The 14,952-nt window shown below is 38.2% G+C and overlaps 1 protein-coding gene across 1 annotated transcript; it reads left to right on the top strand.

Moving 5' to 3' along the window:
• The first annotated feature begins 1,823 nt into the window (after positions 1-1,823).
• Positions 1,824-13,967, top strand: LOC117989671 (uncharacterized). Its single transcript, XM_034977063.2, has 17 exons — positions 1,824-1,866; positions 2,722-2,879; positions 4,092-4,252; positions 5,135-5,502; positions 5,883-6,103; positions 6,416-6,518; positions 7,397-7,524; positions 7,619-7,906; positions 8,279-8,440; positions 8,547-8,675; positions 8,746-9,230; positions 9,935-10,118; positions 10,535-10,730; positions 10,832-11,598; positions 12,048-12,240; positions 13,365-13,478; positions 13,897-13,967. The coding sequence occupies exons 1-17, from the start codon at positions 1,824-1,826 to the stop codon at positions 13,965-13,967; spliced, it is 3,771 nt and encodes a 1,256-aa protein (XP_034832954.2).
• The last annotated feature ends 985 nt before the right edge of the window (positions 13,968-14,952 follow it).

Genomic DNA, 14,952 nt, shown 5'->3' with positions numbered 1-14,952 from the left:
TTCTTAGCGAAGTCAGAATAGCTATCTTCAAGATAAATTTTAGCCTGATCCGTTCAGTAGTTTGAGCTATAGTGTACCTACGTTGATCGATCAGTCCGTCAGTCAGATTTTATACATATAAATATAGATTATTTAGAAATTGAATCACGTTGGGAATCTCCTTCATTCACAAAATCCAATGTCTCAACAGGCTATGTTTGATGGCGACGGAGGGGCTAAATTCTAACGAGGAAGTCCTTTGTTTTATAGACTAGCGCTCTACTTTGGACTTCGTCCGCGTGGATTTAGGTATTTTTAAATTCTGGGGGAAAATCCTAGATTTTCTTATGTCCCTACATCTGTGTCCTATTACAATTTGAGGTAGGTATCTTTAAAGCTTTGTTCTTCTGGTTTAGGTATTGGTTTTAGTAGAATTAGTTGTTAAGTTAAGTGTAAGCTAGTAATAAGTAGGTACTAACATAGGTTAAGGAATTGTTTCTGTACTAACACACAATTATGGGTGTACTTATGCCTGAAATAAAAGTTTTATTTATTTATTTATTTTAGGTATTTGTAGGTAGTCTGCGGAGGTTCTAAGGGTGATTGATAAGAAAAGTATTATTTTTATATAAATTCCTGAATAGATCAAAGAGATGGTTTCTTTAAACCCTTTGGAAGTTTTTTGACTTTTTTTCCCCGATCCGATTCCCAAAATCAGTACCCTTATTATAAATGCGAAAGTGTGTTTGTTTGTTGGTTTGTCCTTCAATCATATCGCAACGGTGCAACGGATTGACGTGATTTTTTTTGAATGGGTATAAAGACCTGGAGAGTGACATAGGCTACTTTTTATCCCGGAAAATCAAAGAGTTCCCACGGGATTTTTAAAAACCTAATTCCACGCAGACGAAATCGCGGGTATCAGCTAGTTATATAATAAAAGAAAATGTAAAGTTTAATAGAAACGTTTTTAAGAACGTTTTCTATGACCTCCGTGTAGAGCTGTAGGTATACATTTTGTTGGTAGCGCGACTGGTTGCGCCGCCACTGGTGTCCTAGTGAGATAGTGCCCTATACCTATTGTTTCAGAATTCGACATGCGTTTTAACAACTTAACTCAACGGAAAACCTTAATTTCCTTGTTAAGGCCATTATTCACAAAAGGTCTTCAAAGGATTTTTTTCTGAAAACAAAACTTATTTCTATTTTCGGCTCCAGTTCGGTTCAAAGTTATTCGTACGTTGAAAAAATGCAAAAGATGTCGAAAAATTCTTATTTTTTACGTATTTTTCTGAAAATGTGTATTTTTTTGTGTATTTTTCTGAAATCGTTAATGCTATTTTAAAACAATAATTTTATTTCTAAATTCCAGAACCAATGAAGACACCTAGGTAGCTAAGTAAACTTGGGAAACAAAACATTATTAGATCTACCTAGTAAAGACTAAATTGGGGCCGATTTTCTTGTACACAATCTCTAAACTAAATTAACAGGTCTAAAATATCTAGTGCTATCCTTTTCCGCAAGCAACATTATGAAAGGGATAGATAGCAGTTTAGTTAGTTTAGAGATTGTATGTAACGGAATTAGCTACATTATTATTGTAAATGTGTTGGGTAGGCATTAGGCAAGCCCAAGTGTAGTTGGACGAGTCAATCACAACATCATTCATTAGTAGGTATAATGATGAAACATTGCTTGTAAAATATTCGAAAATTGCAACTAAGTATGCTGACTTTTAGACCGTGTTACATGGCCGATTATTGAAAGTCAATTTGTTACACTTCTTGGAATATTTCCATATTACACGCATGTCCAACTTCAGTCTCATGTAAGACGTGGTCATGGATAGAGTCCAGTTCTCTGTTAACGGCGTTAAGCATTCGGGTGTGTATTATGAGATTAAGTTTATCTTAAAATTAGCTTAAAATTAGCCTCCAAAAAGCTCGGGGTGCTCAACAGAGCAAAGCGGTACTTCGTGCCTGAGCACATTTATATTCTGGAGTGCTCTCAACTTTGGGCCGGAGCACCCCAGTACCAACTCCTTCCATTTGATCGGATCCAAAGGCGAGCTGAGCTGTTCGACTTGTGGACGATGCCAAACTAACCGACTCGTTGGAAAGCACCACAGAGACGTAAGCTCACTTTGCGTGTTCTATCGCCTTTATAATGGGGAGTGCTTTGAAGAGTTGTTTGACCTCATTTTATCCTTCTATTTCTACAACCGCACCGCGCGCCACCGTAAGTAATTCCACCCTTACCAGCTGGGTGTCTGGAGCACTTCAACCGCCCGTTGTACCAGATCCTTTTTCCACGCACATGCAAACTGTGGAATCAACTCCCTTCGGTGGTGTTCCCATTAGATTACAACATGGGGTTATTCAAGGGGCGGACCAACTTATTTCTGAATCACCGTAAGATTACTGGTTTACCGATGTTTTATATTGGATATATTTCGGAGTGTGTTCAGGAGTGTTTGATCTTGTCCCTTCTTTCACTTTATACCACTGTACCGTAAGACACCAGGCAAGTTTCCATCCCATGTCAAAATTCCATCTGTCACGCACGAAGCATTTTTGCATCATCATTCCTCATACGCATGGCATAAGGTTTCTTGAGGATAAACTCTTCCGCGATTTGATTTTCCTACTAAATACAATCAGGATATCTTTAAAACATGCGTGAATAGGTACGAATTTTCAAAGAATACGCGTCCCATCTTAATTTAAACATGCTTCATAGTTGGTTGTGACGTGAGGTCCGACACCACTCTTCTGGACTACCTTCGTCGTCACCTCGAGCTCCGAGGCACCAAGTACAAGTGCCTGGAGGCAGGATGCGGCGCCTGCATCGTGAGCGCTGTCAAGTGCCACGGAGAAGCACCTCAGGGCGTCAATTCTGTAAGTATCTGCGTCATCACCTCGAGCTCCGAGGCACCAAGTACAAGTGCCTGGAGGCAGGATGCGGCGCCTGCATCGTGAGCGCTGTCAAGTGCCACGGAGAAGCACCTCAGGGCGTCAATTCTGTAAGTATCTGCGTCATCACCTCGAGCTCCGAGGCACCAAGTACAAGTGCCTGGAGGCAGGATGCGGCGCCTGCATCGTGAGCGCTGTCAAGTGCCACGGAGAAGCACCTCAGGGCGTCAATTCTGTAAGTATCTGCGTCATCACCTCGAGCTCCGAGGCACCAAGTACAAGTGCCTGGAGGCAGGATGCGGCGCCTGCATCGTGAGCGCTGTCAAGTGCCACGGAGAAGCACCTCAGGGCGTCAATTCTGTAAGTATCTGCGTCATCACCTCGAGCTCCGAGGCACCAAGTACAAGTGCCTGGAGGCAGGATGCGGCGCCTGCATCGTGAGCGCTGTCAAGTGCCACGGAGAAGCACCTCAGGGCGTCAATTCTGTAAGTATCTGCGTCATCACCTCGAGCTCCGAGGCACCAAGTACAAGTGCCTGGAGGCAGGATGCGGCGCCTGCATCGTGAGCGCTGTCAAGTGCCACGGAGAAGCACCTCAGGGCGTCAATTCTGTAAGTATCTGCGTCATCACCTCGAGCTCCGAGGCACCAAGTACAAGTGCCTGGAGGCAGGATGCGGCGCCTGCATCGTGAGCGCTGTCAAGTGCCACGGAGAAGCACCTCAGGGCGTCAATTCTGTAAGTATCTGCGTCATCACCTCGAGCTCCGAGGCACCAAGTACAAGTGCCTGGAGGCAGGATGCGGCGCCTGCATCGTGAGCGCTGTCAAGTGCCACGGAGAACCACCTCAGGGCGTCAATTCTGTAAGTATCTGCGTCATCACCTCGAGCTCCGAGGCACCAAGTACAAGTGCCTGGAGGCAGGATGCGGCGCCTGCATCGTGAGTGCTGTCAAGTGCCACGGAGAAGCACCTCAGGGCGTCAATTCTGTAAGTATCTGCGTCATCACCTCGAGCTCAGAGGCACCAAGTACAAGTGCCTGGAGGCAGGATGCGGCGCCTGCATCGTGAGCGCTGTCAAGTGCCACGGAGAAGCACCTCAGGGCGTCCATTCTGTAAGTATCTGCGTCATCACCTCGAGCTCCGAGGCACCAATAAACTAACTTGTAATCATATTTAACAAAGACAATCGTTAATTTCAGTGCATGGTCTCCATAACATCATGTCAAGACTGGGATATCACGACAATAGAGAAGGTGGGCAACCGCTTGGAAGGCTACCACCCGCTGCAGAGCACGTTGGCGGCGAAAGGTGGCTCTCAGTGCGGGTACTGCTCACCGGGGATGATTATGAACATGTACAGGTGAACTGACTGACTCCATTACTTCATTTGAACAATCCAAGGAAAAGTACTTTTCGGTTAGATAAACGCATATTAATGCCTGTTTTCTGGACCTTAGCAAGGCGTTTGACCTGGTTAATAACGATATCCTATGGCAGAAATTGAAAGATACCGGACTGCCCGAAGAAGTTACTAGGATTTTCAAATCGTATCGAAACCAGGTCAATGTCGTGCCATCGTCCGAAAATTATTCGCAGACATATCGGTTGGAGTGCGGGGCATGACAGGGGGACTTAACTTCCCCTAAGCTTTTCAACCTTTATGTCAACGCATGCAAGAGTCGCTTAACACCCCTCATGTCGGTTGTCATGTTGATGGAGTATTTATTTTTATTTCATTTTATTTAATAGGAAGCCAACGGTATACAAAGAAAACTAATAATGACGACTTATATAAACTTAGGACTATCAATGCGACTCACTTACAGGCTAACTCAACATTCTTAACTAGAACTTCTAAATAGTCCAACTTAAAGTAAGACATTCTTTGCGTACCTAAAATCTATACCAAGTATAGTAAGTAGAGTAAGTAAGTAGAGTATTGTCTCAACAACATAAGTTCATTGAGTTTTATTGTTTATATTCAAAAGTGAACCAACTACGTTTGTATTGAAAGCGCTAGGGAAACTTCTTTTAAACGTACCTAATCAGGTTATAGATGCGCTGGAAAAAACTCGAACGCCGGAAGGGCGTTTCACTGATTAGCTCATTTGTATTCGAAATTATAAACAAAAACGTTCCGTGCTAACTAATCATAAATAATAAATACAATGTTGCTAATAATAAATTCATAAGTATGCTATTATATTATCACACTTCACAGAATGTGTGAATTTTCTTTCAGCTATTTAAAAGAAAAACCACGCACAATGCGAGAAATAGAGAGAGCCATAGGAAGCAATCTGTGCAGATGCACAGGATACAGACCAATATTGGAGGCATTTAAGACATTCGCCTCCGATGCTCCCAAACCCAATGACATATTGGACATTGAAGATTTGAAAATATGTAAGAAATCTGAAGAGTCATGTACAGGGTCTAAATGTGAACATGCGGATTGGTGTATCGTTCCCAAACATAATCAAGTGCTACATATAAAACTAAGTGACGATAGAGACTGGTACAGAGTGGGAACTTTAGCTGAAGTGTTTTATCTATGGCAGGAAAAAGGGGCGGAATCTTATATGCTGGTTAATGGGAACACAGGAAAAGGTGAACTATGTTATTTAAATTTCCCGCAAAAATAGCAAGCTATAAAGTTAGCTGTTTTACTTATCACCTACTTCTTATGAATCCATAATAAGAATATTATTTTTCTTTTAATGGTTGTAGGTTCCGTACCCTTAGGGTGCCTATTACTAGGCATCTGCTGTCCTTCCGTTCATCTGTCTGTCAGCGGGCTGTATCTCGTGAACCGTTATAGACAGAGAGTTGAAATTTCCCCAGAATGTGTATTGCTATTGGCACTATAACAACAAAATATAATAAGAATTTCAAAATGGCTACTATGAAAATTAAAAACAATTAAAAAGGGTTAAGTATTTCTTGTACTATGGTACGGAACTCTTCGTGTACGAGTCCTTTATTTTCAGGTGTATATCCAATACTAGAATATCCCAAACTATTAATAGACATCAGTGGTGTGGCGGAGCTGAAAGGTCATTATATAGACCAGAACCTGGTACTTGGAGGTGGAACACTGCTGGTCGAGGCTTTAGAAACATTTAAAGCTCTATCTAGATACGAGGGTTTCAATTATCTCAAAGTGTTAAGTGATCATTTGGAGAAAGTTGCCCATGTCACTGTCAGAAACGTAATTAACAGTTTTTCATACTCTAATAAGTTTTTTCTCAGTGTTAAGTTATGTAAACTTATATTTTTAGAAGTTATAAGTCCCGCAAATTGCTATTGCGCTGGAACCATGTCTCATTAACATCGAAATAACGTCATTTTGACGTCAGCCGAAATAAAAATATAGCATCAGCTCGGAACTTCAGTCTAGTCCTGACGTCTCTAAAATGGCAGCCACGCGCATGAACAACTTTCGGGACTTATAGTAAGAAGCTCTTATTACTATTTTATATATCTGATATATTTATTTCTTTAAATACGTCTATTTTTTTAGTTAGCCACAGTGGCTGGGAATTTGTTTTTAAAGAATCAACATTCCGACTTTAAATCCGATGTATTTCTACTTTTCGAAACTGTTGGTGCGGAGGTAACTATACGTAAGTTAATAAAACATACTTGAAAATAGCTTAGTGAGTACGATCAGCCTTGTAGTGTAAAACTTTTGAAGTGATTTGCTTAGGCGCGCTGGACGATTTTGGAATGGGTAAAAACTTCAAAGTCGCGCCAACGACATGCTAATTTTTATACAAACAAAACAATCAAAGAGATACATCATGCAAGTTCTCCAAAACGCAATAAAAAAGTTGTATGGTATTGCTTTGTTGTGGTGATGCGTCTTGCTAGCTTGATGATTAGCATTGGGAGGGGCGGTGCATTCTCGTTGTACCATAACAGTTGTGTCTGTTTCAGCAGATTATAGCAAATTAAGTTTATGTTTCCTTGTATCTCATGGAATTCTGCAAAGTGACGCCTGCTTCTTATATTCAGTTAACATCATCGATTATTATCCATAATATACCTTATTAGTCCGGTAAAATTAGACCAAAAATAGGGGTGAGGTTACAAAAATCACACATAGCTTGAAAATGGTAGAATTGTTCAAAACACTATTATAAATGAAATGTGAAAAGTCCTCATCAATCCGACACCTGGAAAAAATTACTTGGGGTGAAAAGTTACAAAAACGGGTTCCTCGCGATTTTCAGCAAAACGGTAAGTTTTATCATAAAATTAGCCCAGACAAAAATTGCAGATTAGATAATCATCTGATTTATTATTTTTGTCTGGGTTGATTCTATGATAAATCATTTCCGTTTTGCTGATAATCGCGAAGAACCCGTATTTGTGAACTTTGACCCCGAGTAAATATTTTTCCAGGTGTCGGATCGATCGAGTATTAACAATCCTACCAATTTTAAGTCAAGTGTAACTTTTTGTAACCTTGGATGTCTAAATTGACCGGACTTTTTTTTAGTGACTGGTCCTGACCAAAAGAAAGTTTTAACAATGCAAGAATTCCTCTTTGAAGACATGACTGGAAAAATTATTTTAAATGTTCTTTTACCGCCGTTGAGCTTGGAAAACAAAGTAGCGACGTTTAAGGTAAATATTTATCAAAAAGTGTCTAAAGACAATGGCAAACTTATATACTACGTTTGATCTGAAATTTTCTCTATTAAAGTGAGTTTGATTTCAGATAATGCCACGTTCCCAGAACGCTCATGCACTCGTCCATGCTGGGTTTCTCTACAAAATAGATGAGAAGTCCATGGTTATTGACAGCAGAATTGTATACAGTGGTCTCTCCGTCACCATCACCCGTGCGTACCAAACTGAGCGGTATCTGAAGGGTAAAGAGCTGTTCACTAATGAAACTCTGCAAGGTGCTCTAGATATACTGCAGAAGGAGCTTGTGTTCGTGAATGATTTGCTTGACCCACCAGTGGCGTACAAGCGACAAGTATCCTTGGGGCTCTTTTACAAGGTAAAGTTAATAAAATAATGTAATAATAAAAATAAAAAATAAATAAAGTTCGACTTAAGTCTCATTTTATATTAAATAAAGAAACGGCATTCTGAACCAGTGGTAAGTGATGTAAATTTAATCAAAAACTTGGCAGAAACGGTATTAAATTTTTATGTATTTTCGTAAAGTTTCTAATGTCAGGTAATTATTTTTGTTTATATTTTCAAAATATTTTATTTTATTTTTGATCCCGTCGTATAATATTACTTTATTGACATCTCTTTTTCGGTACACTACAGTGTATCAATCTATCCTTTTTACATGCTTGGCTCTGGTCTCTTAATTATATATTTTTAAATTTCGTGTATAATTAGATTTCATCAATTTCAGGGTCTTCTGGAGCTGTGTCCTCACAAAATTTTGAATCCAGTTTATTGCTCTGGAGCCAACAAGTTAAGAGATTCCAGACCAGTGTCTAAAAGTCTTCAGGTGTTTGAAACAAATCCAAATGTCTGGCCAGTCAATGAACCGATACCAAAAATTGATGGCTTGGTAAGTACCATCAGTCATCATCATTATGATTGTCAACCGGCACACGTCCACTTCAACAAAATAAGTCTTTTATTTCTTGTGTAACACAGAACTGATGTTGTTTTAGATACAATGCGCGGGGGAAGCAAAATATACTGACGATACCCCATCTCTCCCGGGGGAAGTCTTCCTGGAGTTTGTTCTGGCTAAAGTCCCGCTTGGAACTATAACGAAAATTGATCCTTCAATTGCATTGGTAAGATAAATTGTTTTAGAACAACATGAATACGGATTTTGATTGCATGGTTTTTTTTCTTGGATTCCAGAGTGAACCTGGTGTTGTAGCATTCTACTCAGCAGAAGACATACCAGGCATAAATAGCTTCATACCAGCCCCTAACAGATTTAACTTGAGAAATGAAGAACTATTCTGTAATGGCGCAGTAAAATACTACGATCAACCTATAGGTGTTATTGTTGCTGAATGTGAAAGCATAGCTAAGAAGGCAGCAGAATTAGTACATGTTGAATATACTAACGTAAGAAGGCCGGTTCTTGATATAAAAGTCAATAAAAATGATCCTACTAAGTATTCTGAGTTTGTGCGATTTCAAGCAACGGATAGAGGGACAGATACTACAAAAGTGATAAACGCAGATGACACAATTTATTCACAATACGCTTTCACTATGGAGACCCTAACTTGCGTAGCTTATCCTACTGAAGAAGGAATCAAATTGATATCCGCGACGCAGTGGATGGACTTGGTGCAGCAAGCAACTGCAAGAGCTATAAACGTAGATGACAACAGGTATTTCCAAAATATAGGATTATCACCATAGCACCTTTAAAAATTAAATGATGCAAACTCTCTTATTAATTAGCAAAAAGTGTGACCTATAATATCTAAACCATTTTTTGAAAACTCTTGATGTTTTAAAGGAGTTAGTGTCGGATGAAGTGAAATAAAAGTCGGAAAATTGTATCTGCAAATAAACATTTAGGTACAAGTTCTATTTGAATCGGTAAGTAGATCTACCACTCATTCAGAATGCAATTCCTACCTAGTTGAAACAGCAAGAAACTCTGTGGTTGTATTATTTCATATATTTAACTTCCAGTATTATGCTATGTGATGATAGCCTAGTGATTAAGGCGTTAGGCTTCTATTGGGGAAGTCGTGAGTTCAATCTTGACCTCTAACTTTTCATATTTATGTGCATTTTGAGCAATTAAATATAATTTGCTTTAACGGCAAAGGAAAACATCGCGAGGAAATCTGTGTGCCTGAGAGTTCTCCATGATGTTCTCAAAGGTGCTGTGTAAAGTCTCCCAATGCACTGGATCAGCGGGATGGACTAACGTCTAAGCCTTTCTTATTCTGAGAGGAGAGCCCGGCCTACTAGTAAGCTAGCGGCGCGGCGATGGGTTTTTTATGATGATGACGATGAATGATCAATTTTGTAATTGTATTAACTGATATTTGAAATTAATAAAACTACATTTTTTTGTCAGAGTTGATGTTTACGTCCGACGACTAGGTGGCGGCTACGGATTCAAATTGACCAGATCTGCACAAGTGGCTGTAGCTAGTGCTCTGGTAGTTCACAAGCTCAATCGACCCTGCAGATTTAATACACCCCTTGAAGTCAATATGAAATCAATAGGAAAACGCTTGCCTTGTTCAAGAAACTATGAAGTAAATACAACATGAAATTTTAGTTTGTTTTCCCGCAGCGAAATTATTTTGTCCAAAATAAAAATTATTAAAATCAAAAATAGTACAAGTATTTATATTCATTGTGAAAAACAAAACTCGAAAGCTACTTTGAACCAACAGTTATAACTTGCGATAGCTCCTGTACCTCGATAGTATTACTGAGGGCAAATTGGCCTGCTGCGGGAAAACATCTATGACACGGTGTATAAACAAGATGATCCATTAATTATTAATTACTTTCCATTTTATTATTAATTTGTGAATTTGTGATAACAATAAATTTTGGTCGAAGATCTCATTATTACACAATTATACAATTCTCATTATTCTCATTATTTACAAATTTCTAACGTTCGAACATAAAAAATAATTTTATTGTTTATCCTTTTCAATAGGTTCACGTTAACTCAAGAGGTGAAATTCAATATCTAAGAAATGACCTTTTTAGTGACAACGGATATGTATACAATGAACCTCTTATGCAGTTTGGCATTGATTCTTACTACAATTGCTACAGAAAGGAACGATGGGATCATGCGGGATATAATGCTGTTACAGATACTGCTTCTAATAGCTGGGTCCGATCTCCTGGTAAGACAGTTTAAAATAAATACTATTTTTACAATAATATAGCATTGCATAATATCTAAGATGAAGTTATTGTTTAAATTTCGAATAACATTTCTTTTTAGGTACGATAGAAGCAATAGGAATGGCTGAGTTAGTAATGGAGCGCATATCATATGAACTTAACTTGGATGCGGTCGAGGTGCGTTTAGAAAACTTAGATAGAGTAGGACATAGTGATTTGATAGAATTGATGGACACATTGAAAAGTAACTCACAATATGAAGAGAGGAAAGCTGCATCCGATGAATTTAACAGAAACAACAGATGGAAAAAACGCGGTTTAAGATTTAGTTGGATGAGATGGCCCACAGCTGGGTATCAAAACTTAGAAATAAATATGTCGGTTTATCCCGATGACGGTACTGTGTCTATAACGCACGGTGGCATCGAAATGGGTCAAGGAGTAAACACTGTGGCAATACAAATTGCTGCTTACTTCCTCAAATTGCCCGTGGACAAGATTCAGATAAAGCCCAATGATAGCATGATTGCTCCCAATTGTATTGCCACTGGAGCGAGTGTAACAACTCAAAATGTGGGAATAGGTGTACGTAGATGTTGTGAACAACTGCTAGCAAGACTTGCGCCCATACGAAATCAGATGAATGATCCCTCTTGGAGGGACTTGTTACAAGAAGCATATAGACAGCAGGTTGACTTGCAAGTCCATTATTATACTTCCGTGACCGACTCCCAACAATATGATATTTATGGAGTAACATTGGCTGAAGTTGAAGTTGATGTGTTGACAGGAGAACATTCAATTCTACGAGTTGATTTAATTGAAGACGCCGGTCGTAGTGTCAATCCTGAAATAGATCTTGGCCAAGTAAGATTAACTTTACATCATAGTATATAATTTTTTAGACAGTTTAATATATACAGGGTGGAAAATAATCATGGGCCCTGGAGGAGAACTGCCTTAAATCCTTAAGTTAGATCAATTTAGTTAAAGGAAACAGTCTCTTATGTTTAAAAAGATATAAAACTACATTCAAAGATTATCTCAAATTCGCTTGTCTCACCCGGGAATAGAATCAGCTAAAAATTCAAAAAATAAAAAATGAAAACCGCTATTTTATTCCACTAGTCGATACAGTGAATGTTGAAGATACAATTTCTCCAAGAAACATTAAGTCCTGCACTCGTCTTCGTCACGGAGACGAAGATGTGGATATCACTTTCTATAAGCTTTTTTCTTTCGTCATTAATTACTAGATTGTATATTTTTATGGAAGCTTTTAAAGGAAGATCAGAACTATTGACGACTTTTTTTAGATTGAAGGAGCTTTTATTTTTGGCGTTGGCTACTGGACAAGTGAGAACTTGAAATACCACCCTGACACTGGAGAGCTGCTCACCCACCGCACTTGGGAATACTGGATCCCTCAAGCTCTGGACATTCCGGAGGACTTCAGGGTGTACCTCCGACGCCGGTCCTTTAGTAACGAGACCATTCTTGGAGCAAAAGGTTACCTGTTATGTTATATTCAATGATTCATTTAAGAGTTCTGGCATACGGTACACACGTAGTGTGTAGTGTGCTGTATGCCAGGTGACAATGGGCAAAATCTGCAAAATTGTCAACGCCAGCGTGGCAGGCTGAGTTGATGATGGTATGATAAATTAAATAAATTTACAGTAACGTGGCCTAAAGAGCACATAATTGGGAATGGTGGAAACATCGGAGGGCGCCTTTTGCCCCGACGTGGAAAAGTACAGGCTAATTTTGATTAGATTAAAATAATTAAGAGATCAGAAGTACATCTCGTTTACTCTACTTCAAATCAACCAACATCGGACTTCTGAGTTACAAATTGGGCCTAATCCTTCATGCCTCAAAAATATACCTAATTGATCAAAGTTGCCGAGTCATTTATATAAATTTATATTTATTCATTTACTAGCTAACCCGCCCCGGCTTCGCTCGGGTGGAGTTTAGAAAATTGAGGGGGAGGTTAAATTAAGTTTTTTTCTCCGTAAGAACTATCCGCCCACTTCAAGAAATATTATAAAAAAAAGAATTAGCGAAATTGGATCAGATGTTCTCGATATTTGCGATCAGCAACACATTTAGCGATTCATTTTTATATATAGAAAGATTGCATGATTGGTACATATGTCACAATCTGCGATACAATGGCGTGCAAAGTTCATAAGATGGCCCTTATTAAATCGGCAATTACTTTCAAATAAATAGCAGATTTTATTACTGTACTTACCCAATAAAGTGTAATTGGACAAAGCACTACGGCTTAAAATTTAATAAACGCCTCTTTTTCTGTCGCATAAAGTGTTGTATTATCTCTCTCTTTCGTAAGAGATAAGTGCCTCGAAGGGGCGCACCACCATACGTATATTTCTCGGCACATAATATTAATCTGTTTCTCGGGTCAATTGTCTAATGCCCGGTTTCTGATATCGTCAGTTATGTTCTCATTAGCTATATTCAATAAAGTTATGTATAGGATAAAAGTCGGTTAACTGTCCATGCGTTTCTGAATAATTCATTAGATTTGTAATGATTAATCGTTGCTTATTATTATTGTTTGCATTTGTTCTACGATCAACCGATGGATTTGTAATTGTTTGCAGCAACGGGAGAGCCTGCTACGTGTATGAGCATTGCGATCGCTTTCGCTCTGAGGGAGGCAATAGCCTTAGCGAGGCTGGAATCAGGAATACCCACCACCCAGTGGTTCCAGATAGGTACACACTAATTTTGATAAGAAATACTATTATTATTCTTCTCCCTTCTGTTCATCCATCTGTTGCAAAAGACAGTTTTTAGGGTTCCGTAGTAAACAAGGAACCCTTATAGTTTCGCCATGTCCATCCGTCCGCCCGTCCTCGGTTAATCTCAGAGACTATTAGTGCTAGAATTCTGTAATTTGGCATGGGTATAAATATTAATCACGCCGACAAAGTGGTGAAATAAAATTGTGATTATATATATATATATATATAGATATATATATATATATATTTTAGGGTAGCTCCCCTACATGTAAAGTGGGGATGATTTTTTTTTCTCGTCTACCCCATAGTCTAGGGTATCGTTGAATAGGTCTGAAAACATTACACCCCTTATTTGGGTAGTCATGTAAAATATGATCTTTACTTTCAGATGGACCATTTACGGTGGAAAAAATTTGCGTCGCATGCGACTCGGATCCAAAAGACTTTAAGTTTTATTAAGTCCCGATATAAATAGCTATACCTACTGAAACAGGATACTATAATGAGCACATGTCTTCTCTCAGAATGGGTTTAAGCCATAGTCCACCACACTAGCCAAGTATGACTACTACTAGCTGACCCACCGTGGCTTCGCTTGAATGAATTTTTTGAAAATAGGGAGAGGGTCGAATTTCCAAAAATCCTGAAACATGTACCTACTTAAATGTTCGTATAGTTGGTATTTTAATCATATTTTTTTATTACGGCAACCTTATTTTGTTAGCATAGCAATACTTAGAAACTATTTTAGTATGTTGTATAGAAGCAGGCGTTACTTTGCGGAAGTCCATGATATACAATGAACCAAAAGCTTAATTTGCTGTAATCCGCTGAAACAGGTCGAATCTGTATGGTGCAACATGATATATTTTAGTATGATCGTTTTTTTAACAAAGAATTAGTTTGGCCATCCAAAGGGGTAATGCTGCCAGCATCTTGGGTACAATGCCTCGCTGCGGTGGTCTCGATGAGGTTTTAGATTTAATTCAATTTATTTTAGTTTTAATTTAATATTTTTTAGTTTTAATTTTGATTTAAAATTATGTTATAGAATTCTTAATTATTATTATACCTGTTTGTTTAAATAATATTATATTAATATCATTTTTTTAGCTATAATAACAATAATTTTTTTTATTTTTATTGTTATTTTTTTTTTGTTAATTTTCCCGTAACTATTTTTCTGTTGTTTCTGTTATTTTATTATGGTAGAATTTGGACGTACAGTAATAATACCTTTAAGATCTGTAAACTAACCCAAATTCGCAATAAAGAGAATTGAATTGAATTTAATTTAATTTAATATTTGTTGTTTCTGTTACTTAATTTTTCGATATTAGTATTACTGTTACTTAATTTTTATAAATTAAAAAATATATATTAGACATGTAAATAAATGAGAGAATATAATATGATTTGTTTTTTATAATCAGTAAGTACCCTT

This window comes from Maniola hyperantus, chromosome 16 (assembly GCF_902806685.2).
Source record: "Maniola hyperantus chromosome 16, iAphHyp1.2, whole genome shotgun sequence".
Taxonomy (NCBI): Eukaryota; Metazoa; Arthropoda; class Insecta; order Lepidoptera; family Nymphalidae; genus Maniola; species Maniola hyperantus.
The sequence above is the reverse complement of the archived record's forward strand: the minus strand, read 5'-3'. Positions and strand labels throughout refer to the sequence as shown.

Coding starts and splice junctions, on each gene's coding strand:
- LOC117989671 (XM_034977063.2), top strand. CDS start 1,824: ATGGATAGAGTCCAGTTCTCTGTTAACGGCGTTAAGCATTCGG. Junction 8,441..8,546: donor TACCAAAAATTGATGGCTTG/GTAAGTACCATC, acceptor ATGTTGTTTTAG/ATACAATGCGCGGGGGAAGC. Junction 11,599..12,047: donor CTGAAATAGATCTTGGCCAA/GTAAGATTAACT, acceptor GACTTTTTTTAG/ATTGAAGGAGCTTTTATTTT.